This window comes from Ovis aries, chromosome 18 (genome assembly GCF_016772045.2).
Source record: "Ovis aries strain OAR_USU_Benz2616 breed Rambouillet chromosome 18, ARS-UI_Ramb_v3.0, whole genome shotgun sequence".
NCBI lineage: Eukaryota > Metazoa > Chordata > Mammalia > Artiodactyla > Bovidae > Ovis > Ovis aries.
Genome location: NC_056071.1, coordinates 49,358,623 through 49,386,449, shown reverse-complemented (window position 1 = coordinate 49,386,449; position 27,827 = coordinate 49,358,623). Strand labels below are relative to the sequence as shown.

Sequence of the window (27,827 nt, the reverse complement as noted above, 5' to 3'; positions counted from 1 at the left end):
TGGTCTTGATTCCTGTCTCCTGTACAATGTCACGAAAGCCATTCCATAGTTCATCAGGCACTGTATCTATCAGATCTAGACCCTTAAATCTATTTCTCACTTCCACTGTATAATCATAAGGGATTTGATTTAGGTTATACCTGAATGGTCTAGCGGTTTTCCCCACTTTATTCAATTTAAGTCTGAATTTGGCAATAAGGAGTTCATGATCTGAGCCACAGTCAGCTCCTGGTCTTGTTTTTGTTGACTGTATAGAGCTTCTCCATCTTTGGCTGCAAAGAATATAATCAGTCTGATTTCGGTATTGACCATCTGGTGATTTCCATGTGTAAAGTCTTCTCTTATGTTGTTGGAAGAGGGTGTGTGCTATGACCAGTGCATTCTCTTGGCAAAATTCTATTAGCCTTTGCCCTGCTTCATTCCATACTCCAAGGCCAAATTTGCCTGTTACTCCAGGTGTTTCTTGACTTCCTACTTTTGTATTCCAGCCCCCTAAAATGAAAAGCACATCTCTTTTGGGTGTTAGTTCTAAAAGGTCTCGTAGGTCTTCATAAAACCGTTCAACTTCAGTTTCTTCAGTGTTACTGGCTGGGGCATAGACTTGGATGACCGTGATATTGAATGGTTTGCCTTGGAGATGAACAGAGATAATTCTGTCGTTTTTGAGATTGCATCCATGTACTGCATTTTGGACTCTTTTGTTGACCACGATGGCTACTCCATTTCTTCTGAGGGATTCCTGCCCACAGTAGTAGATATAATGGTCATCTGAGTTAAATTCACCCATTCCAGTCCATTTTAGTTCGCTGATTCCTCGAATGTCGATGTTCACCCTTGCCGTCTCTTGTTTGACCACTTCCAATTTGCCTTGATTCATGGACCTGACATTCCAGGTTCCTATGCAATATTGCTCTTTACAGCATCGGATCTTGCTTCTATCACCAGTCATATCCACAACTGAGTATTGTTTTTTTTGTTTTTTGGTTTTTTTTTTTGGCTCCATCCCTTCATTCTTTCTGGAGTTATTTCTCCACTGATCTCCATTAGCATATTGGGCACCTAATGACCCGGGGAGTTCCTCTTTCGGTATCCTATCATTTTGTCTTTTCATACTGTTCATGGGGCATGGATATATGTTACAAATTCTTTCAGAAAGAATTTGTTTTCTTTTGTTGTCTCTTTTAATCTTTATGCTGGTACTCAGATCATAAGTGCAGTTAGAGAGTTGTTTATGATCTGCTTCATTAGCCCACAGAAAGAAAAACTTCTTCACTGGATCATTTGATTAGGTGGCATTTGAAAATGTTGCTTTGTGGGAGCACACTCTGACAGAGACTGATATATGGGTTATTGATGACACTCAGGTGGGTAATGGGTATGAGGCCTTAAAACAGAATTTCAGTTAGGAAGACAGAAATGAAAGATTCAGTTCAGTTCAGTTCAGTCACTTAGTCATGTCCGACTCTTTGTGACCCCATGAATTGCAGCACGCCAGGCCTCCCTATGGGATTAGTAAATAATGTAAGAAGAGAAGCCAATGGTATTTTGGATTTGAAACAAGTGAACTAGATGTGACAAGTTTACATTTACCAAATAAACATAGTGAACTTAAAATAGGCTCATTCAGATAACAATTGTGATAATCAAATATGTGATACTGAAAATATCCTAAGACCAGTAAGACCAATCACATCATCCAGAGAGTATAACAACTGTAACTTAATATACCAGCAAAATGTCCCAAAATATATGAAGTCAGCAGAATTGAAGAGAGATACAGTACTATGACAATATTTGGAGATTGTACTCTGAATAATAGATAGAACTGACCTTACAGAAACAAACAAACAAAAAAAACTGTAGGAGAATAATAGGAACATTAACAAACCAATTGTCTAGATTAAACCGACAAATTGTTAGAAACACACAAATTACCGAAACTGACTCAAAAGGAAAAGAAAATCTCAACAGACCTATACAAATAAAAAGTTGAATCAATAATTCAAAATCTCCCAACAAACTCCAGCTCCAGACAGATGTCTTCACTAGTGAATTCTACCAAACAGTTAAAGAGGAATTCACACCAATTCTATTTCAAAACAGAGGAGGAGGAAACTCATTCTAGGAGGTGAGCATTACCTGATAACCAAGACCAGATGAAAATTTCACAAGGAAATAAAAGTATACATCAATATCCATTGTGTATAGAGATGCAAAAAACCTGAAGAAAACACTAGCAAAACAAAGGCAACAGCATACTAAAAGGATTATACATCATGACCATGTGGGATTTACCCCAGGAATACTAAGACGATCAAAGAAAATTGATCAGTGTAATACATCACATTAATAGAATAAAGATACAACAACAAAACAGATAACCACCCCCAGCTCCAAACCACATAATTGTCTAAATTCTGAGAAAGAGAAACATCATTTGGAAAAAAAATGCAACATTATTTCATGATTAATATACCACAAAATTAGAAATTGGAGGAAACTTCCTCAACAAGATAAAGGCTACTTTCTAAAAATCCACAATCTGTGTCATATTCCTTTTTGACAGATTGCAGATTTTTTAAAAGATGCTGGCTGCCTAGAAGAAAAGCTATGACAGCGACTGAACAACGTTATATTCCTCTTCAAAGATTCCTCCAAGATCAAAAATAAAATAAGGATGCCATTTTCACCACTGCCATTAATATTTTACTGGAATTTCCAGCCAGATATTTAGACCAGAAAAGAAAATTTAAAGAATTCTAGTAGGAAAAGACGGAGAAGGCAATGGAAACCCACTCCAGTTGTGAAGAGTCAGACACGACTTCCCTTTCACTTTCACTTTTCACTTTCATGCATTGGAGAAGGAAATGGCAACCCACTCCAGTGCTCTTGCCTGGAGAATCCCAAGGGTGGAGGAGCCTGGTAGGCTGCCGTCTATGGGGTCGCACAGAGTCAGACAAGACTGAAGCGACTTAGCAGCAGCAGCAGCAGCAGTAGGAAAAGAAGAAATAAACTATATTATTTATCCCAAGTTGTCCCTTGGGATCCTTGGTTCATTGTTTCCAGAACCCTTTCTAGATATCAAAATCCAAGGATGCTCAAGTCCCTTACATAAAATAGTGCAGTATTTGAATATACCCTCAGCATATCCTCCCATATACTTTAAACTATGGCTGGATCATTTATAATACAATATAAACACTATGCATTATAAGTAGTTATAAATATAATGTAACTGATATGTAAATAGTTGTAGGAAATGGCAACTTTAAGTTCTGCTTTTGGAACTTCCTAGAATTTTTTATTTAAAAATATTTTTTTATTCATGGTTGAATCCATGGATGCAGAAACTGTAGATATGAAGGACCAACTGTATCTCTAATCACATGGGGGCATTATTCTATATATAGAAATCCCAAGAATTCACAAGAAAGCTACTATAGCTAATAAACTAAATCTACTTAGTTGCAAGGTATATGGTTAACACCCAAAAATCAACTGTTTTTTTAAACACTAGCAATGAAGTATCCACAAAGATAATTAAGAAAACAATTCCATTTATAAGAGCATATGAAATAATTACATACTTAGGAATGAATTTATCAAAGGATGTGAAAGACTTATACACTGAAAAGAACAAAACATTGTTGAAAGAAATTAAAGACAGCCCTTGTCTATGGATTGAGAAACTTGATATTGTCACAATGTCAAAACCACCCAATGTAGTCTACATGTTCAATGCAATATATATCAAAATTCCCAGCTGCTGTTTTGTAAAAATGGAATAGCCAATCCTCAAACTCATTTGCAAGGGGCCCACAATAGCCAAACCTTCTTGAAAACAGGAGAAGATAGTTGGAGGACTCACATGTTTGGTTCAAAAGTTAAAAAACTATAGTAATCAAAACATTGTGTTAGTGGCATAAAGACAGAACATATAGACTGATGGAATAGAATATAGAGTCTAGAAATAAATGCATGCATCTATGGCCAGCTGATTTTTGACATGCCTTCCAAGTCCATTCAATGAGAAAAGAATAGGTTTTCAGGAAAGGTGCTGGGACAACTGGATTTCCATATCTAAAATTGCAGATTTCCTTAAATCGTGTTCAAAAATTTATGCAAACTGGATCAATCATCTATATATAAGATCAATCATCTATATAAAATCATAATTCTTAGAAAAATGCATAGAGGCAAGTCTTGATGACCATTGACTGGTTAGCGAATTCTTAGATATGACACCAAAGCACAAACACAAAAGAAAAAATACATGAACAGATTTCATAAAAATTCAACATTTTTGTTCATTAAATGATAATATCAAAAAGTGAAAAGACAAGCTACAGAATGGGAGAGAATATTTGCAAATTATATACCTGAGAAGAGTTTAATATCAAGAATATATAAAGAATGGCTTTGACTCAATAATAAAAGAGAATCCAATTTAAATATGGGTAAATGACTTGAGTTGATATTTCTCTAAAGAAGATATACAAATGACCAAGGCATATGAAAACAAGCTCAATATTATAAATGATTAGTAGTAGTAGTGAAGTCGCTCCATCGTGTCCGACTCTGCGACCCCATGGACTGTAGCCTACCAGGCTCCTCTGTCCATGGGATTTTCCAGGCAATAGTCCTGAAGTGGATTGCCATTTCCTTCTCCAGGGGATCTTCCCAAACCAGGGATCAAACCTGGGTCTCCCACATTGTAGACAGACACTTTACTGTCTGAGCCACCTATAAATGATTAGGGAAATGCAAATCAATGTCATAATGTGATAATTTACACCTACTAAGATAACTAGCAAGAAACTAAAAATTATCTATGGAGAAAATGGAATCCTTGCACACTTGCACATTACTGTAGTGAATGGAAAATGGAGTAGCCATAGTGGAAAACAGTTTGGGAAGTTCTGAAAAAGACAACATAAAATTACTACATACCCACTCCTAAGTATATAGCAAAAAGAATTGAAAACTGAAACTCAAATATATACCTGTATATCAGGGTTCTTTATAGTATTATACCCAGTGTCCATAAGGTAAAGACAATACAAGTGTCCATCAAAAGATGAATGAATAAACAACGTGCTATATACACAGGATGAAATGTTATTTGGCCATAAATAGAAATAAAGTTCTGATACATGCTTCAACACAGATGAATTTTAGAAGTATTATGATAAGATGAATAAGCCAGATAGAAAAAGACAAACATTGTAAGTCCTCACTTAAGAGATATATCTAGCACAGGCAAATTAATAAAAGTTGATTAGAATGTACCAGGGACTGATGGGAGACAGAACAGGTATAACTGATTAATGAGTATAGACTTTGTGTTTGGGATGATAGAAATATTTTAAAAATAGATAACGGTGATGACTGCACAATATTGTGAATGTAATTAATAACAGTGATTGTGTAGTCAAATGGTTAATACTAGATTTCATGTTATTTATATTTTCCACATAAAGTTCTAGTGTAGCTAATTTCCTGGATATTATAGTTGTATTTCAAATAAAGCAACCATATTCTACAGACTTTTATTTTGGTTGGACATAATATATTCTCCCTCACTTGCATTTTTATACCTTGAAACACATACATTTGATAAGTAGACCTATGAGCTGTCATGTAATGTATTTTGGAAATAAAAATGGAGTAACTTCTCAACACATGAAAAGCAGAATAAAGGAAGAAATAACGTGATTATATTTTGAACAAAACAAGAATGTGTCACAAAACATTCCACGTATGTGAAACAGGATACTTTGTACTTTTAGCAGACAAAAACTTGTATAAACCAATTTGAGAGTTATTAAATTACAAGCAAAATAGGAAATTAAAATTAAAAATTCAGATTTTTCCATTACATGGTATGGAAAAACCCAAACTTTTTCGTCAACCCAATATTTGAGTTTCTTTCCATGTAGAAGTTATACCTTTCAACCACTATGGCATTTTATTATTAATCTCAATTCTACAGATTATGGATTTCAAAAATCATGATTGTAGATTTTCAAAAATTTAATTATGGTTTTCAGTCCTCTTTCATGCCTCATGTTGTGTCTATATTGCATTAAAAACACTTTTGATCTTCTTGTGTTTACATTATGTGTAAGAAATCACAAACTGAATTGACAAATATTCATACTAATTATGCTATATATTTTTAGCAGTTAAATTACTTCCAAAATTACTCAGGAATGTAGAGTAATAGAAAACATGGTTTTCTGTTGCACGTTTTGGTTTTCAGTACATGTCCAAGAACCTTGTGTGCTTAGTTGCTAGTCAGGACTCTGCGACCCCATGGACTGCAGCCCGCCAGGCTCCTCTTCCATGGGGATTCTCCAGGCAGGAATACTGGAGCAGGTTGCCATTCCCATCTCCAGGGGATCTTCCCAATCCAGGGATTGGACCCAGGTCTCTCCCATTGCAGGTGGTTTCTTTACTGTCTGAGCCACCAGGGAAGCCTGTCCAAGAACCTCACATGTCGGGAGCCACGTTAGGTATTACTGACAAAATGGAGGCACGGCCCCAACCCCCTCTCCTCATCCTGCAGGCACGGTCCCAGGATGAAGGAGTTAGGGTTTGTGATTCTGACTTGTTCTTTCCTTTCTTCGGTTGAGTTGGCTGAAAAGAATGTTAAGGTGCTTATTGTTCTTGAGAGAAGCATGAGAAGGCACAAAGCCTTCTGCAGTTGTGCCCAGAGAATAATCCATAAAGTTAACCATTGACATTTGTTCAAGGATCTTTACAAAGAACGTTCCAGGATGAGCATGTAGGCCACAGCTTGAGACCATGGGAAGGATTGTTATCTGAGACGTGTTTATGAGGGAAATGTTTATGGCAAAAGAAGTTTGCTGAATTTAAGGTTTAGGAATAATTAAGAATAGTTAGAAGCTAAATATTTAAAGAATGTTGTAGTGTTAGCATATTTTACTATAGCTTATAGAGATTAGGAATTTTAGAGATATTAATAGCTAGAAGCCTTTTTAGGAGATAGTGATTTTAAGATACTAGGGGCAAACAGGATTTAGAAAGATAAGAAACAATGAGTTGCAATGTAATCACAAGTTAAATAAGGACACATAAAAAGAAGTAGATAATAGATAGTAAAGCTGATTCTGAGAGAATCGCTGAAGCAGGAACTCTGTTTGAAGGGCAACAGTGATTTCTGGAGACAATAAATCTGGGTTGGGGGGGGGGCACTGAAAATGTCAAAGCTCTGACCTAATGCTTTTATCAAAGTATAAAAGAAAACCTGAAGCTTGAAATAAACATGTAGTCCTGCACCTTGAGTCAGAGGCTACATCATTCTCTGCCGACACTGCTCATCCCTTCAGACTGATTCCCTGGCTGCTGGAGCTGGACTCCGGCACTTATAGTAAGACTTTTTATCATATATTCCTTCACCCCTTTATAATATGCTTAGCTAAAAGAAACTGTTTCCACTCATCCTAAAAATATTTTTGTCACATTTTTTTCAAAATTTTATTCATGAATGATCATTAATCTTATTTAGTTATCGGTATGCAATTGTGTTCTCTTAACCTCATAGTATAAGAAGTAAATATCTGTCTGTAAATGTAACTGATTATTGGACACTTATAGGATCAGAGCAGAGAAGGCAATGGCACCCCACTCCAGTACTCTTGGCTGGAGAATCCCAGGGATGGGGGAGCCTGATGGGCTGCCATCTATGGGGTCGCACAGAGTCAGACACGACTGAAGCGACTTAGTAGAAGCAGTGGCAGCCCAGGATCAGAGACTGTGCCTAAATAGTCTTCAACGATATTTGAAAAAAAGAGAACATATGTATACTATGGGTGTTGTTTGAATTTGTACATAAGTGAAGTTTTAGATTTAGATGCAGAGTGAAGGCTTGACAAGATTAAGTATAATTTTAGTTCTAAAATCCCTGCTCCTTAGAACACAATAGCATGAATATCTTAAAAAGATGAAGCAGTCAGGCTACACTCTTAACTATCACCAAGAACAACAAGAATTAGGCCTGAGGGGGTAGAGATTGGAGCAAGCGGAATGTAAGTATAAACAGGAGAGTGTCCTTGAAGGAAAAGCTGCAGGTTTTCGCCAGAGAGAATTTAAAAAGTTAAACTCTGAGATCCAGGAAAGCTATTTGTGTTCCTGAAAGTTTATATTTGAGGAGAAAATTTGTGTATGACAGGAATAGATTCACAGAGGCAGTGCTTATTGTCCAAATTGTCTCCTTTTTGTCACCGTAAACATTTATCCATGCATATATACACGTACACACATGTAAACAGGATTGCTCTGAGTATTTGAGTTGTCAGGAAACAGAGAATGAAGTCAGTTGTCCAAAGTCACAAACTAACTACATTGCATCTCAAAGGTGTTACTTTGTTCAGTTGTGCAGTGTGTGTGTGTCTGGCAGTGCCTTAGTGTGTGTGCGTATGCACAGGTTTCATGTCTCGTGTAGTTGGGGTCCCGAGCACAGATTCTAATGCCATCTTATGACTGACATTTTGTAACTTCTCTTTAGATAGTTGGACATTTTTAACAGCCTACGAGATGTGGAATGGTTAACAGATTACCCTATATTTTTCAAAGACAGTTTTCTAGATTTTTTAGTTTTAAGTAAATTTTTAAAAATGTAAACTATACATATAGAGTTTATATATATATATATCTCCAATGGAAAACTGGAGAAATGGGCATTTATAATGAAACATAAGACCTAAAAGTATTAAAATCTCTACCTTTGCTCTCCAGAAAAGCAATGAATCAATTTGGATTAATTATAATACACCTACCTTGATACTTTCTGAAACTCCAGTAGATCTGTCTTCCCTTTCTGTTACACTGAAGAATAAAAATTTTCATAAAGCTGTTTAAATAGCTGTACTGCCCTCCCACAGAAGTGGGTGCACTTTAGTCATGGAAAAACTAATTCAAGTATTATACAGCAATTTGTGATCCCTTAAGGTTTTGTACTACATAGATGTAAAATAGTATTGTTAGTTCCTACCATCATCACTTCACCATTCACACTTGAAGCAATTGAGGTTTCCACAAATCAGGCAATGTGCAGATTCTGTCATAGTAAAACATTTATTTGTTAAAGTGATATAGATTATTCAAGATTCTACAGTCTTAAATCATGGATGGCAATGTAACATGGATTGATACAGAACTCGATGCCAATGTAGGCTTTTTTTCTTTCCTTCTTTAAAAAAAATACTTGTAGGCCAGAAGAAAAAAAAATTTGGTTTTAAAAGGGGATGAACCATGGTCTGATAGAGCCAGTTTAGCGGCATCAGAGACTTCTGCTTCAGCTCCTGTGGACAATTTCTTCTAGGATACCAGTTCAACAATAAGCCTTTGTGAATTGAACGATTTTTAAATTTTATCCAGTAAAAATATCAGTAGCAATTTTTTTCAGGAGAGAGAGAAGTGGTGCTCTTCAGATTAACTCCGGCCTCTGAAATGAAAGAAAAAGAAAAAAAAAAAAAAGAAACAAAAAAAGAAAACACATAGCTAATAAGATTATTTTGCTAGCAATCTAGAAGTTACTGAACTGTAAGCAACCAGGCAGGAACTTATTGCTGAACAATATTAGGTATACATCTGGATGCTACTTAGACATGCATGCACATCAGCTCTTAAAATGTTTCTTGGTAACTTCAAATTGTTGAATATATTTTTAAAAATTTTATTTTAGAAAGGAACCTAAATGTATTAAGACTAAATAGTTATGCAACTCAGAACCAAAACTGAGGAATGGCATTCTTCATTGTTTTGATTTTCACATTTATATCCTCAAGATTAAAAAAAAATATTTTATTCATTAATGCATGCCATTCAGGTTTTAACAAATATTCAAACTGATTTTTAAAATATGAATATTTTAGATCAAATTTGTTCATCACATCTAAAACTTAAGCGATCTCTACTTTTTAATGTATTCTTTTGGAAGCTTTGTGTCATATTAAGGTTTTATACAATTTAATTATACATTTAATATAGTGAAGACTATTAGTTCTTCTTTATTAATTAGTTCTTCACCTACAGGACAAATAAACTAAATGTGAAAACTGACATTTATTCACAAGCAAAGGAATTTCACAGTTAATATGATTTTGAAAGAAAATCATACAAAATCATTAAAAATATTTAAATAAACTGTGAAAATATTTTTTTTCTAATAAATGGGTTTTCAGGACTCATGGCTTTAAAATATACCTATAAATTCTATATTTAAAGATGGAAAACATTTTGAAAAATATAGGATTTCATAATATGAAATCGAAGTAATTTTTCTCCTTTCCATTCAAGAACAACTACATATAATATCACTATTAACAAACTGTGGAATTATGGTTTATAAATAAGAAGCTAATTTTGCTGATTAGGAAATAGCAATCAGATTTGGGAATGAGGACATGAATTGGTCTGCCCTGAATCTGCCATTATTGAAATGATGACATAAAATGAGGCTGAATAAAAATTGTATAGGTGAGATTCAAAATAACACTTTTTACTTATTAATAAACAAACTCATAATTATTCCATAAATATTGAAATATGGAACAAAAATTACTAGAGTACCATAAAGGAAAAACAAGATAGAATATAGTAATTATGATAAAATGTTATAAGAAATGAATATACTGAATTTGGGGTAGGTCCAGGATGTTTTGTCAATGGTCCTCATGTGACAGTGAAAGGGTAGGATGCAAAACACTTCCGTCTTATTAATTGTCTTACAAATAAAAGGAGAAATTAAGGCTGCTTCAACATTAAAAGAAGAAAAAACAAACTGACATTGAATGGATTTGGGCAACTGTTACTATTTTTATTCGTAATGTAATTAAGACCTATGAAAGGTTTTTCATCTCTAGTCAGGGCATCTAAAATGAAGGAAATGATTTCTAAAGGTTATTGCTGACACTAGGGTTCTATATATATATTTTCTGTTTTCCTATAATGTTCAAATAAATATGTCAAAAGTATGGTTTAATTACTGTCAAAAGTTAAATGTTTCTTACTAAGTGCCTATTCTCTTACTCTTTTTTAAAATTTACTTGAAGGGAATATCATAGAGTATCACAGAATCAAGCATTTTATATCGGTCATTCTTGCTTCGAAAAAGAACATTGGAAGGACATCGAATCATATACACACATTTGCTTTGCTGCTTGGTTCTTAGTTCACATGTTTCCCAAACTGTTTTTCCACAGTTATTTTAATACTGCTGTTTATTTCTAATCAGCACTAGTAACTTTTCATGCACTTATGTATTAATAGTCTGTCTAAAAGAACTGGACTCTTTTCATGGTTACTGCATCTGTAGCAGAGATTTTATGACAAAGTTTAAGTTTTTTAAAAAATACTTTGATTGATATATACTAAAAAGAAAGATCAAAAATCAAATATTGAAACCAGGAAACAACTGTCTTAAAGACTGGCACAAGCAGTCACAGAATAGTGGCATTTACTGTACATACCGAAACACACACACAGAAAACACACATTTGTTGGTCTGAATACAAGAAATACTTTTTTTTTTTTTACTTAAAGGCATTTTCAGTATAAATGAAAGCAAATTAACTGTTCTTACTTAACTGCCAAACACATCATATCAACTGTTCTACCTGATTCATTTTAAGCATAACAATATTTTCAAACCCAAGGCTAATTTATATGTGCCTATTTACTTACAGAGTAATTATCACTGATTCTGCCAATGATTCCTTTCCCCTTTGCTCTCAATTCATCTTAGCGTAATTGGAATCTTATGGTTTATTATAGAAGGGTTGTATGTGTTACATTAAATATTTAAGCTCACTCTGTTTCTATTCACATATAGGAAAAGTCTTAAGGAATAAAATTGACACGAGACATATTCTAATGGAAATGAAATAAATCACGGAAAAACAGTCATCTTAGCAGTTACCTCAGTGTAAAGAAGAGCACCCAAACCCCTGACAGGGCAAAACATTTCCACCTTCTCTGCTCCTTCCTACGAGAGCTTGATGCTATGTTAGGGATTGTGGTATGATCAGTTTAATACTGTCACCTAGGAAATATCTTTTTAAATTAAAAAAAAAAGTATCAAGTTTCTTCTTTTTTTTTTTTTTGGCTTATATTATTGTCTGTATACTAAGGAACATTTTAATTAAGTTTAATGCAATAGGCCAATGATTGGGAAATACATTTTGCCACTGGGCAGAAAAAGACATGTATGTTAATATCCTGCAGGAAATATAAACTTAAGCTAAAATTGCATAATCTTCTTTATCCCACTAGCACCCTCCACTGCCAGCCAGGAAAAAAAAAAAAAGAGGAAGAAGAAGAAACTATGAGCACAAGGCGTCTCTGCCAGCTCTCTACCTCGTTTCATTCACAAGGTGAAGTGGCGCCGACAGTGTGAAAGGCCGTGAGAAGACTCAGAGCCCAGGGGTCACAGTCTCTTCACAGGGGCATCGCTGCTTGGTTGTGCAGACAGCTGCAGAAATGATAGGCCTGCTGTTGCAGGAATCATTTATCAAATACCAAGAATAGTTACACTGAGGTCATATGGTGACTTAAATCTGATAACAGAAATGTAGCAGGAAATTGGGTGGTGAGTAAATGATGTATTGCCACCAAATTTTGTTAAAACTCTTCCTTGCCTGAGGGTTTATTTTTCTTGCTAATGTTTGTAGAAAAAAAAAATACCCAAAGCATGGAAAGAAAGTTGCTATGACATTATGTTTCAACAAAGGAAGACTCAGCATAAGATTTTAAAAGTAAGTGACATATCCTACATATGAAATCTAATACAAACATACATATGTACATAAGAATTTACTACATACAGAACTGACAAATCACTGAAAGATCATGCACCACAGTAGTATTTATGTCTGGGTGGTGGGTTATGACAGATTTTTTTTAAAATTTTAAACTATATTTTCCAAAGTTCTCAAATTAACATTATTTTAGCACAGAGAAGTCATTATTAGACATCTTACATACTTATCACATTGGCAAACCTTTTGCTATCTTGAGTAGCACATAAATTCCCAAGGAGATTACTTTTCTCTAAATTTGACTTCTAACACTGTGGTAAAATAAAGAGATAAACACAATGATATGTAACATGCCCCATGAAAAATGAATACTTGAGAAATTGCTTTAGTTGGTAATTGAAAGATGACCAGATTGACTTTCCTATGAACTCTTGATAGAACAGTTAGCCCCATCCTGGATCATGGTTCTCACTGAGAAACCCTGACTTTTTAAACCGTTTCTATGGATATTCTCTTTCAGAACAGCTGAGTGTCCAAAGTTGCATAATAATTCAACATTTTCAAATCAAATATGGAGGAGAGAGGGAAGAAATAACAGAAGAGGAAAGAAAGGAAGGGAAGGTGGTAGAAAACTGAGGCTCCTTCATGCAGGTCACTTTGGTTCTAGTAACACCAAGTACATGAAAGACACTCTGTTACTGATGGTTTCCAGCGAGCCATCTGTTCGTTTTTTTTTGCAGCTTAGGAATGGAATTCTAATTTCAATTAAGAAATGATGCATGGAAAACGTTTTGTTTGATTTGGGATGGAATTCTTCAGGGGAAACCCTTAAGGATAGTCCAAGTGATTGTTATCTTTTAAGTAAGAAATGGTTAAAAAAAATCCTTATTTTTTACTATCAACAAATAAATCAATGACTTTTTCTATGAACCTTTAAAAGCAGAGTATTTTTTTTCCTGTGCCAAATCTTAAGCAAATGGCTGATGCATCCAGCTGTTTGAACAGATTGCTAAAATACCATTTTTCTCTGGAAACACACTTTCTGATCCAATTAAAATGCAGGAATCAAATACTCATTTGAAACTTCCCCCCCCAAAAAAAAAAAGAAAAAGAAAAGAAAATCAAGAAGAGTAATCGGCTGCTGACAAAAGGAATACCATGAATATTTTATGAATAGTCTTTTGCTCCATTTTATAGTGGCTACATTCATTTTAGATAACAGTGAAACACTTCTGTTCATCCACTTTTGGTGAAGCACAATACATCATCTCAGCTTCTACTATGTAGAGGTCAAGGATATGAGTGAATATATTCCTATCAAGCTACTGTCTTCACATTTAGAAATATTTATAAAAGTACACATGATACCATGCGTGACTACAAAAGTGACTCAAAAATTACGTTGGTATTCCCTTCATTCTTATAATACGAATCAAAAATATTCAGTTAACCAAAAATCTGTCTAAATTTAGGAACTGGAAATTCATTTAACCAAACTGAACTTCAGGGTTTACCATTGAGCACTGTGTAAGTTTTAATGGAAAATGGCAACAACTTGCATTAACTAGCAAAACAAAAATTAAAAATTTGTTTATAAAATAATATACCCACTTAAGTACTGAAGCATGTGACAGATAACAAGAATCTCACCTGTGTTTCCTGGACAATCTGGTCAACATTAGTCGGCAAAGCATCTGGGAATAAAATTTTCAGCGTCATAAACAATTCATTTTTTATGAAACAGATCTTATAATACTTCTCATTGCAATCTTGGTAAGATTCGTCTTAACAAAGGTTTATCTACACTTCTTTTTTGTAATAACTCACTGGTTTTTGGGTTAATTATAATTGACTTTTATAATACTTTATAGTTCTCTATGGCTATTTCCTGATACATAATACCATTAAGGCAGAATTTTTAAAAATATTGTTCTAGTTACTAAAATGAGTAATTATCCATGGAATACACTTTTATGTAATTATGGAATGCACTTTTTCCTTGCAAGAGTTTAATGAGAAAATCGGGCTTCTATTCATTTTTCTTACTCAAAGTTAACTTCAACCACAGAGCTGCATATGATTAATATGGAAAGATATATCAAGGAAAACAATCCAGAGCAGGAAATGTAGTTTTTTCTTATTTTATACACTATGTATAAAATAATCATTTACAATATAAACCATTATTCAATAATCCCAAAGATAGTAGCATGCTTTGCCAAGTACCATTTATATAAAACCATGGAACAGTAACATTCTAAATGCAAACATTCTGCCTTTAAATATCCATACGCATATTCCAATTGGCTACAAATGCTTAATACCATTAAGTAGCCCTGTAGAGTACATATTCTATTTATTTCCCAAATGTCGCATTTTAAAGTCAATACTCTAGTTTTAAGAAGGGACAAAGTATAAGAAAAAATTAGGTGTCTGAGGAATATGTCATTCTAAGTGGTCACAGGTGACTCTGATGAGAATAGTACAAAACAATTTTTTGATAAAACCTCCAGCATAAATATTCATAAAAATTTGCAATGATCTCTGGAGATTAGATTTTACATGAAAGCAACTGTTTGTATTATACAGAAAAAAAATTAGGAAATTATATTATGGTAGAACCCCCAGAATATATTTCATAAGCCCCTTCGTGTTATTAGAATAATTATTTATTAGACACATTTTGGGCTTCCCAGGTGGCAACAGTGGTAAGGAACCCTCCTGCCAAAGCAGGAGACAAAAGAGAGTTGGTGGGTTTGATCCCTGGATCGGGAAGATTACCGGGAGGAGGACATGGCAACCCACTCCAGTAGTCTTGCCTGAAGAACCACATGGATAGAGGAGCCTGGCAGGCTATAGTCCACAGGGTTGCAGAGTCAGACATGACTGAAGCAACTTAGAATGCAGGGATGTATTTTGGGGGCAGAATAACAATAAATGTCTAGTTCAAGTCTCAGGCAAGAATAAATGTACATCCAGTTTCAAACACGAAATGAAAGAGACTTCACGGCTTTCCCCCAAATGCATTTGAAGATAATTTTCTTGTTGTTTTAAAATTCATGAACTGTAACAGTCAGTGATTCGAGAAGAATGAACTAGATCAACTGTTTAGATGCCTATCATTCAGATGTTCAGAAAAATATATTTGTACTAGAGTTTATATTCCATTGTAATCTGATAGATAGCAAGTATAGTTTGGACAGCTGTTCTGGGAGAAGTTCTCTGATAGCTGGACCACTTAAATCTAATCTTATTACATTAATTACAGTAGGACTCAAATTTACAATCTAAAAGGGTTAAGTATATGTCTGCACACATATATATAAAAAACGTATGTAGACATATAAGCATATGTAGCATATGTATTTCGCTTGATGGTAACTTTAGATTACTTAAACTTTAAAATACTGTAATTATCCTAAATTTTAACTCTGAAATAGCTGAAATAAATCAGAAGACAATGGTACACTGAGTATTTTGTTGTATTGAGTATTTGTAATATTTGATGAAATTGCAGATGTATTAACATTATCTTAAAGAGGTAATTTCATATTTTATTCCCAGAACAGTTAGTGTCTATGCCCCTCTTCAGATAATTCCATGTGTTTAGGATGACTTGATCCCTGTAATGTGTTTACCATTCTTTATTCTGTACTGCTACAAGAGGGATGCTTTCTGTTGCAAAAAAAGAACCCCACAAATCTGATAAAACCAATTGTATTTGTAATCCCAGCAAGTAAATTTATCCAGCATGGGAGGGAAAGAACTGAGTGATCTGAAAGACAGAGCTCTGAAACTATTACAAAATTCCAGTCACTAATTTTGGTTGTTTTCGCTTTGCTTCGTGAAATTTTTAAAGTGAGATAATTTTTTTTATCCATAAATTTACCTCAGCTAACATTTAACTCACAAACGTTATAAGGTGAATTGTCATTTTTATTAATATTGTCATCGTTATTATTATATTTTATTACCAACTGAGGAGGAGGATAAGAAAAATAATTATTTTTCCATCTGATGCCCCTTAAATCCTTTCCCCAAACACTTCACGCACACACACACACACACACACACACACACACACACACGCATCTGCAACACTGTTGAAGTGGAAAGACTGGACTCTTCCTGAGACTCAAGAGAAAGTTAAGCAAGGGGAAGAGAGTACAGCTTCACTTTGTCTAATATTAATGAGCACTGCTTGCATAGCATTATAAAATGGAACTGGAATCCTGCCACACCAAGAAGAAAATGGACTCATATCTGCAGTTTTCTTTGAAAAAAATGCCCATTTACCTTTGCGATTCTTGTACAATAAGACACTTTATGAATTTTAAATTTTTAAACTATTGGGATATTAATGATTGTTTTTAAGTTTGTTATTGTGAATAAACATAGGAGGAAATATTAAATTTTAGGAAGTAAAAGGCTATTAATGTGAATTTTGTGGTAATTTTTTACTAATGTGTTAGTTTTATAAATGAAATATTAATTTCTTGTTAGTAATACAAGCAATTAAAATAGTTAAAATTTTATTTGGAAGTACTTTTTGAGGCTTTAAGGTAAAGCAGAAAATGTTGGGTTGGCCGAAAGATTCATTCAGGTGATTCCATAAAAGGGAAAAACTGAACAAACATTTTGGCCATTCCAATACTTCATGGAAAAAAGATAAGAGATTCCTGTGGACAGGTGGAAGACACTTAATTTTAAAAAATTCTTTAAATTCTTGTGAAGAAAGTATGTATCATTCAGATAGTAAAACTGTTGAGGCTATAGGTAGCTCACAAAAGCTCAAAAACTTATATTCTAAAGCTTTTTTAGTAGACTATTTTAGCAAAGCAGCTAAAATAAAGTGCCTAAAAGCATAAAAAAGCTTACTGTGACGTCTATTCAAAAATGTATAAAATACACTGTCTTCAGCAAAGGTGTTACTATATCAAATTTAAAATTATCATATTTAATGCACCTCTGTGTAAATCTATTTGCAAGATATAAGTAAATGATATTCATCAAACCAAAGTTTGTTTCTTTTTAGGATTTTGAAGTTGCTTTGAATGTTTCATTATTCCTTTATGGAACACAATCGTTATGTATACTTTTTTCAATAAAGGCCTATTTTAATAGTGGTTTGACATTTTTTCAAATTGGAGGACAATTATCCAAAACAAAAAGTAACATAGGAATACATAAAATTTAAGAAATGTTTAGAGCAAATATCTGTAAATATAGTACTTGTCAGTTTGTTCATGAACAAGCTGAAACCATAGCATAAAATGGCTAAAAATTAAAGAAAAATAATTAAGAACAGAGAAGCAAAAACAACATACACAACCTATACACAGTCAGCAACAACAAACACCAAAACCATATGCTATGGATCACATATACGAAATTGGTTAAAATAAGGAATGTAAGAAATGACACAAAGAAAAACAAGAGGGACAGAATTTCTTGCTTATAGTAATATATTATCTGGATCACAAATTATTATGCTAATTAATTAAAATTCTGAATACTGAGCCTTCTTCCCTGGCTCCATTCACTTACTAATTCATCTATCCATTTGCTCATTCATTCATCCGAATAGCTACTGTGTTTAAGATATTATACCAGGTATCTTTAATCACCCCCAACTTTTCCAAGGATTTATCTTTCAGCCACTTCACACTGAAACGGCCCTGAGCAAAACATTTTCATATACTTATCAACAAAACCGAGTAACATCTGACCCTCTTGATACGCTAATTTTTGTTCACATCGTTTGTTCAAATAAAACCTTTTAAAAGACAGGAACACAGGCCTTCTTATCATTTCCAGAATAAGTGTTCAAGCATTTGGTTAATTCACCCTAAAAACAGTCTTGTAAGAGCAATAACAATTTAAATAGTTTCAATGGCTTTAGACAAAGAGAATAAATTTCACATGGTTAGGTATTATGTCATTCTAAATGTTTATGAGAAATAAAAGATATTCAATTAAAGTTCCATTAGAAACATAAGCAGGAAAATTGATTTTTAAAAATGCAAACAACTGGAAAATAGAAAATAAATTGGTATCTTGGAGTAGATACACTAAGCTGCTGCCTGTTTTGCGTGATTGCAGCACCACCTTGACCACAACCTTGCTTGGGGATTCATTTCTTTAAGTCTTGAAAAATCTTTGTATATTCAGGATATTTTTAAAACCATGAAGGCATAAACTAGGAAAAGGAAAAATAATATGCTTTTTGTCAATCAGTGCTTTGTGAAGAAATAAGTAATTGATGACAACTAAAACTGGTTAGTTGAAATTAGTGCATTACAGAATAGTGTTGAAAATACATTTCACTTTGAGTAATGCTTTGATTTTACAAAATAATTTCACACAGTGATATAATTTATTACTCACAAGAGCTGTATTCCTGACCCAAGAAGGCCAATTACATTTTAGAGGTGAGAAAGACGAACTTTAGAAAGAGAAGCAGGGCATAGAAGATATTTAGGAAACACCTAAAGTAGTGAAAGCCTGTTAGACAAATTTTTTAAAGACTAACTCAGAAAGCTTTAACTGCTTTAAACTAACTCACTTTTTAATGTCATCACGATATATTATGTATAAAATGTGCCTTGGTAAAGTCAAAACACCTTCATATGTCCAGGCAGACACATGTGACTTAAAGTTTATAAATGTTTCCAGCAAGAGGAAATTAAACTAATGATGACATTCCTCACCTGTGTTTTAAACAGTATTTCAAGCAATCTGAAAGAGTTAATAAATTTATACTCTGTCTTTAACTTACTTCCAGGGAATACTTTATATGCAGTACATCTCTTATTATGTTATGGCTAAAATTTTTTTGTGCGAGTTTCCCACATGATTCATATTCTCAAAAAAAAAAAAAAACCTAAACAACAAAAGAAGCAACAATAATAATTAAAAAAAACCTAAAGCTCCATTTCGGAGAAGGTAATGGCACCCCACTCCAGTACTCTTGCCTGGAAAATCCCATGGATGGAGGAGCCTGGTAGGCTGCAGTCCATGGGGTCGCTAAGAATCGGGCATGACTGAGCGACTTCACTTTCACTTTTCACTTTAATGCATTGGAGAAGGAAATGGTGACCCACTCCAGTGTTCTTGCCTGGAGAATCCCAGGGAGCGGGGAGCCTGGTGGGCTGCCGTCTATGGTGTTGCACAGAGTTGGACATGACTGAAGTGACTTAGCAGCAGCAGCAAAGCCCTATTTACTGATCTTTAGTAAAACATCATCAGGTTACATATGATATTGTAGAAATTTTGAAGAGTTGTTAGAGCATTTTTTCTATAGACCTTGATTTCAGTGACTGTCCAAGAATGCCATATCATTAAGGAACAATATTATTGTGTGACTAAATTAAAAATGCTTTTTCAAATGATTCCCACTAAGCTTTATAATTTCTAATTAAACTTCACCATGTTTTGATTCAAATAATAAATACATTTACTCTAAGAGATAAACATTCAAATTCAGAATTACAGAGCAAAAGGGAAAAATAAAACTACTATCTAGTTAATGAACAATGACTTTATATTGCTTATAAATACAATAAGAACTCCATTAGAAGATTTTTCTTTTACTTGGTGATAAAAATAAATATCCCTTTGATAAAGGCAGTTTTGTATTTTTGTCTCTCTACTTAACTTGCATTAAGAAAAATATAAAGTTCATTCATTTAGCAAATGTGTACTGAATGAATGAAAACACCTTCATATTCCCAGGCAGATGCATATGACTTAAAACTGGCCTGTGACTTAAAACTGAATTGACTTTTTTTGATAAATGAAAAAATCAATTGCATGTTCTGCTTCCCACTGAAAAAGCAGTGTCGTGGATGAGAAATGCCACAGAACCATTAAGGCACCTGAACTAAGAATGTTGTTTGGAAGGGAACTTATTTTAACACTGTCTGGGTATACTTAATTGAATATTTTATTATAAATAACATAACAACACAATGTTGTTCTTGAAAATATTTGCCTAAAAACAAATGCCACTGTCACTGAAAGAAAATATACAAGCTACTCATTGAAAAATATCAATCATCCATAGGTGGTAATTTGTAAGACTGGAGGAAATATAATTATTTATGCAAGACTTCTTTTTTTCCTATGACAACTTTCATTTTGTGGTCTGCTACTGCAGAACCTGGAAGCCGATCCTAAAATGGGGAAGGCACTGTTGTCAGCTTTTTCCCTAAACAATTTTAAATATATGACCTTCATATACATATATATGTGTGTATATATACATATAAATATACATATATATATATACACACATATATACATATGTATGAAGTAACTATACCTTATAGGGTTTATATGCCATGGCTCTATTAGCCATGAATCAGAGAGACAAGACTGGCATGTCAAATTCCAATTTCCTATGTGAGTTCTTGAAAAAAAAAATTCATTAAAAAGAAATAATGGGTTACACAGTGCTTTCCAATATCCACTCAGAATTTGAAAGAGTTGCTTTTCCACTATGCCCATCAGAACTGCTGGACTGAATTAACATCGCATTCATAGACATGCTTCTTTTAGAAAACAGTCCACAGGTGTTCGGTGAGTTAATATAACAATTGTATTCCTTTAATTCTCCATTCAGGGAGTACCTGTGTCTTGCTCTGGCTCTCTCAGCAGGCAAAGTGAGAAACTTACTTGGCTTTGAATGTGCTCTTTTAGATGCAGGCCCCTCAGAATCGGGAGGTCGACTAGCTAACTGCAAGGCAGTTGAGTTGTTCCTGTTCACGTTTTGGGACTCAACATTTGTGACCGCTTCACTCTGTGGTTCGGCACTTGGCTTTGCGCCAGTCTTTCTTTTCTGCTTTTGGGACACAGACGTGCTTGAAGTCCAGGTAGGAGGCAAAGCAGAGGTAGTGGTAGAGGAGTCCTGACTTGAACAAGTTTCTGACGGTTGTATCACATTGTCATTGGCAACTTTACAACACTGGGCATTCTCTTCGTGCCCCACAGCTTGTTTGGACACAGACTGGGGCAGCGTCCCACTGCAGCCTTGTATTTGAGCCCCATTTGTTTGAGAGTAGACGTTGCTGACCTTGGTAACCTTGTGTTGCCCATTATTGTTACAAACCTTATACCGGATCATTAGAATGATGATGAAAACCAGCACAGATGCTACAATGATTCCACCAATAATAATAATCATGGTGCCTCCCAGAAACTGGGACTGCATGAAATGGCACCGCACGTAATCCTGTTCCGTAGTAAACTGGATGCAACCCACGACTCTTGTGGCAGTGAGGGAAGTGATGCCATCATCATATATTGCCAAGACACACAAGTCATACATAGTTCCAGCAGCCAGGTTATTGACAAGAAAAGTTTTGCTCGTAGGAGGTATCATTCTGAGGGACAATGGAATTTGTGTTAATATTAAAAACACAACAGATATACACACAGAGTCATTATGAGTTCAGTTCTGTTTCATTTCAGTACTCATTAAGATAAGCACATTTATAACAGATATGAAATATGAGAAAATGATCTGATCTTATATTTACCCACTTAAAATGGCGAAAAGTCATTGTTGCATTCTGCATTATATTAACGGTGCCTGCACCATGGCTTGACAAGCTTACTAATTACATTGCTTGGCAAAGCAGAACTCCTAATAAAAGCCACTGCTAAAAAATCATTTATGACAAATTGCTTTTGAAAGGTGTGACTGTGACATTATCTGACTACTAAACAAATCCATTTAGCACTTACAACACCTCTGTGACTAAAAGCCAATTTGAAGGAAGGGAAAACACTGACAATCACATTAGAAACCAGATTGGAAATGCAATTCAGAGTATTTATTTTCCAAATCAGTTATAAGCTACTAAGGAATGGTACCCAGTAAATCTATCTTTAATAACTAAGATAATTACTAAAGTACTTTATTCAACCCCCTCTTACATCTTCAACACTTGGGTCCCAGTATGTTTCTATTTATTAAATGAGGTTGATAAAAATGTATGAGAAATATTATTCTAGAATCATGAACAGGGCAGAACTGTTGAACTAGAACATAAATCCCTTATCTTCCCCATTGTGGGCTTATGAAATTGTTTTCAGAACATGATCCGTAAATGTGGATACAAGTTTAGGACATCTTTGGATCCAGTGTATCACAAAAGTCTTCTGTGGATCCTATTCTCCACTGCTTTTTTCTCCTCCATAGCAACCATATATGACTAAGATTTAATTTGGAAAAATGGCTTGAAACTCTATTTTTTCTTTGTAAGAGTTTGAGAAATTTCAAGACTTGGCAATGCTAATCTGTTATATCTAAACAATGTGTTCTAAATGTACCGAGAAAATTTTAGGTCAGAGTATGTATTTGTTGAAATCACTACCATTTAGTGAGTGCATGAGGAATACTAGAGAATTACTAGTGAGAGTAATTACTAGTAAAAATGAGAATTACTAAGCACTTTATATGTATTATTTCATTTTTACAAGGACAGTATGAGGCAGGCATTATCACCTCTATACATGTGACAAACATTAGGGTCAGGAATTCAAGCCCTTTCCTCAGGGTCATAGAGAATTTACTTGTCATGGCAGGATTAAAATCTTAGAACTTGGAAAACAGAAACTGACCTATTTCACAGAGCTAATGTTTAAAGTATACAGACTATTTAGCAGCTACAGGTAAGAAAGGGGTAGGAGTGTATGCTCATCTTTGACTATGGGTTAAATGACTCACAGCCTAAGTGAAAAGCTGAGTATGACTACAGTAAACTAGTTTGTGCTAATATACACACATCATAGTCTATATCCCTGTATATTTAGTGATGAGAGAGATATTAGAAAACATTTGCTCTAATCTCTTCCTTTTAAAGATGAGAAAATTAAAACTCAGCCAGGTAGAACCTTGCCCAGGATTGGTCACATGGCTAGTTAGATCAGTTTTATTTTTTACTACCAGCCCATGCTAATTAAAAAAAATTTTTTTTCTCTTATTTCCATAGATAAGTGAAAATCAAATTATCTTCAAGAATTCACCTGGGTGTGTAACAACTGATTTGATTTTAGAAAAGTGTAAAGACGATATATATATATATATATATATATATACACACACACACACATATATACATATACATATGTGTTTTAAAGCCATAATTTTTCATCATTTCCTAGGAGTAATAGTAGTCTAATCACGAGTGAAATTATATGAAAAGGTAAAAATGTATATTTCCAGCTGAAAATTGGACCAGATGTGACTATAAATCAATGAGGCTGAACTTCAGAAAAACATACCAGAAATTCTTTAAGCCAGATGCAAATTCTCGACCAATGTCCTTACCCAGAGATTATCTACTTAACTCCACTGATTCACTGCTCAAAATACTTATAAATTTTCTCTTTGGAACTGTCTTAAGAACCAGTGTATATGAAGCACCACACACACACATAACCAGTCAAAAAATCAGTCTCATTATTTTATAGTTACATCCTATTTCTGACCAAAAATGGCAATACCCATCTTGATCACCCACCTTATTCACAAGACTTGGCTCCAAATGGCTTTTGCTTGTTTCCAAATTTCAAATTCACCCTCAAAAGACGAAGATTTGCCACCACTGAGGATATTCAAAATAGTATGACGAAGGTTCTAAAGATAATTCCAAAAGTGCTTTGAGCAATGGCAGCGTTATTGGGATAATGGTATAGCCTCCCAACAGGACTTCCTTGAAGGAAAGAACACTCATGTGGATGTGTAAGTTCTGGTATGTTTTTGAATTTTTAAAATAAATAAATCTTGTTCTCTGATAGTCACATCTCTTAGATGAGGGGAAGAAAGTAGGTAAGCATAATATTAAAAATAAATTTGAACTCACTGAAAATAACACCATTCAAAATTTTTTTCCCCACATGTATTCACCTTTCATGAGCCTTACATTATATACTTAAAAATATGGAGCATTTCAACTACAACAGAGAGTGGCACTGCCAATTAAAAAAATCAGCAGTATTTTATCAAGCCCTACACTAATATGTAGGGCACGTATAAAAATTGGCTTAATTTTTCTTACCTGTAAACAAGGGTGTCATCATAAGTACCATTGTACTGGATTTGAAACATACGTATTCCCGGGATATTTCTTTGAAAATTAAATTTAAGTAGTGCAGTAGATGATGTTGCTTCTGCCACCACAATTTTATCTTGACTCATTTTAGTATCACCGTTACTACTGCTTGTGTTAGAACCTGACTTAGTAGACGTGGAGATGTCTGAAGAACCAGGATCAGGCTCGTGGATATGGTTCGTACTGTTTAGTAAGTGAGGGAGCTTAATGATATGAAGATCCACCGTTTGTGTTGCCTCCCCAGCAGGATTGGAAGCAATGCAGGTAAAAGCACCTGTATCCTTCACAGTCGTTATAAGAATATCAAGTGTTCCATTATCATACACCAGAGATCTTGTTGCATTTGAAATAAGCTTCCCTTCAGGAGAAATCCAGTGAATTGCAGGTTCGGGGTCTCCCCTGGCTTTGCACCTCAGGGTTGCCCTTTGACCCTCCAGGACTCTCATCTCATGGGTATGCCGAGTAATGAGAGGAGGCTCACACAGAAACTCTTCCTCAGGAATGGACCAAAAATAGCGGCCAGTTAAAAGTGCTGGAGAAGCACAGGTCTCCAGGTCATCTTCTCTGGATAGACGTCTCAACCACAGCAGTTCACAATTGCAATGCAAAGGGTTTCCGCCAAAACTTAATGCAAAAGTAGATGGGCTTATAATTCCTGAGGTTGCTAGGACCTGAGCTCTCTGAAAGAGAGGGTCAGGCGGTAGCTTCTGCAACTTATTTGATGTTACATCTAGCCGAGTCATCTTGTGCAAGTGGGAGAAAGTCCCCTTAGGAATGTTATCAATCATATTGTGGTCCAAACTGAGGGTGTGCAAGCTAACCATCTTCTCAACAGCATCCCACGGAATTGTTTCTAAATTATTATATGACAGATCCAGCTCTTCGAGGGCAAAGACATCATCAAATGCTGTAGAAGAAATTAAAGTCAGCTGATTGTTGTTCAATATCAAGTGATGGAGATTGGAAAGCCCACTGAACATGTCATTTGTAATTTTAGTCAATCTGTTGCTATTCAAATGCAATGCCCTCAGATTCCGTAAGTCAGCAAAAGCATGAGGTGTAATAAAACTTATTGTATTCCTGGACAGAGTCAGGTCCACTAAGCTGGTCATATTGGCAAAATCTTTCCTTTTAATATTTGTAACAAAATTGTCTGCCAAACGCAGTTCCACAGTTCTTCTGTCAATGTTTGGTGGCACAAATAAAAGCCCTTTCTTGGCACAAAGGGTTGCAAGATTAGGAGACAAAATCTGACAGACACAGCGCTTCGGACAGATCTGAGCTTTCACTGCTATGCCAATGAAAAACAGATAAAAAAGAAATTTTTCCATTGTAGATCAGATTTAAGAGCCTGTAAGAGAAAACACAGAATACAGTTTTAGCATCCAATCATTTGAATAGAGTTCATATTCCTAATTAGTCTTTTTAATGTAAGTTAAAATTTATTCATTTGCTTAATCAAGTAAAAATATTAACTCTGTATTGTCAGTATATAGACATTAGGATAAAAATATACCACTCATGACCTCATGAGTTTTAAAATCAAATGGTGAAAATGAAAAAGTCAACAGATTATTATAATTCTATAAATTAAGTGCTGTTTTTGAAATATGCCCAGGGTACGCCATAGGTTCACAAAAAAGAGATATTCATCCCAGACTGGAGGGCAGGAGATCAGGAAAACTTCTACTAACCCCTTAAAAGACATCTCGTAAATTCAAAAGCTTAGACATAGTTACCAATGAGCAAGTATTTCAATTTATATGTCTGAGCAGAAATAATAAGAGAAAATTTGTTAAACTTGTGGCAAGATATTGAAAGTAATTAATTTTTAATTAAATTTTATTCATCTTTACAAACTATCTTGAAAATAGTACAAACTTCACATCCTAGCTGCAAACACAGGATCTAGTTCTCAAAAATTAAAAGGCTAAAAATTTACCATAAATGCTCTAAGCTCCTTAAATATTAGGTTTATGTGATATAATGTGGATTTCTGATGATGATTTATAGAAAGCAGTGATCAAAATACTTGACAGTGAGTCCAAGAAGATGTCATATTCCATTTTTCTTTTCTGAAAAATCTCAGTGCACTTATATTTATCCAAATTTAATTTTTAAAACTTGACAATTTAATTTCCAACTTGATCTTACGTATTTGCTCTTGAAAATAAACATAAAAATACTAACACATATGTGATTAAAATTCTCAAAAAGTACAAGCAGTTTTAAATATGAAAAGGGAAAACAGCTTCAGAAAATTACCCAATCGTTTAATTGGTGAAAATATGAAATATGGAATTATTCTAGAAATGATGCACCTAGTTTTATAAATAAAATCTATTCTTATAGCTTTGATTTATTTTATACCCATTTTGTGTCATATAAATTATGGTTGCAATGAATAAGACTGTCATTCTCCACAAGTGAAACAGTCTTACTCTTCTGTTTATGACAGAATAAGTAGTACTTTGCCTTTCCACAATCAGCAAAATTAAAAAAAAAAAAAGAAACTGTACCAAAATATATAAAACTACAGTTTTCAGACATTGGAAGAAAGGAAGCAGAGAATTGTGATGCTTGAAAAAAGGGGGAAAAAAAAATGAACCTTATCACTGAGCCCTAGAGACACTTTCCAAACCACAGCACAAGGAGGGAAATCAAGGCAAAGCATGAACAGTCTTAATTAATTGAACAGGACTGAGCTTGCAGTGCAGAGACTCTCAGGTGGCCTGACTTTATGGGGCAAAATACCAGAAACGAGAGGGTTATCAAACAAAGAACTCCAATAATCTCTGTAAGTAGAGACAGGGCAATACATATTAATCATATTGAAACACTATGGAGAAAAAAGTGAACAAAGATTCAGTGATTTGTGGAAAAATATTTTAAAAAGTCAAGCATACATATAATCAGAGAATCAGAC

At 34.3% G+C, this 27,827-nt stretch overlaps 1 protein-coding gene across 5 annotated transcripts in view; it reads right to left on the bottom strand.

The window, feature by feature from the left end:
* Window positions 1-9,080: 9,080 nt before the first annotated feature.
* Window positions 9,081-27,827, bottom strand: part of LRFN5 (leucine rich repeat and fibronectin type III domain containing 5) — a 313,214-nt gene continuing 294,467 nt past the window's right edge. For 2 of the 5 annotated variants that reach the window (XM_060401451.1, XM_060401452.1), the window contains 2 exons: window positions 24,848-26,252; window positions 14,908-22,165 (listed from right to left, as the gene is read on the bottom strand). In XM_060401451.1, coding sequence (XP_060257434.1) covers window positions 21,229-22,165; window positions 24,848-26,232 — 2,322 coding nt within the window. In that variant the 5' untranslated portion in view covers window positions 26,233-26,252 and the 3' untranslated portion in view covers window positions 14,908-21,228. Of the gene's footprint in view, window positions 9,470-10,215; window positions 14,477-14,907; window positions 22,166-24,847; window positions 26,253-27,827 lie in introns of those variants that run through there. The other 3 variants (XM_027957296.3, XM_027957297.3, XM_060401453.1) reach the window with 3 other exon arrangements.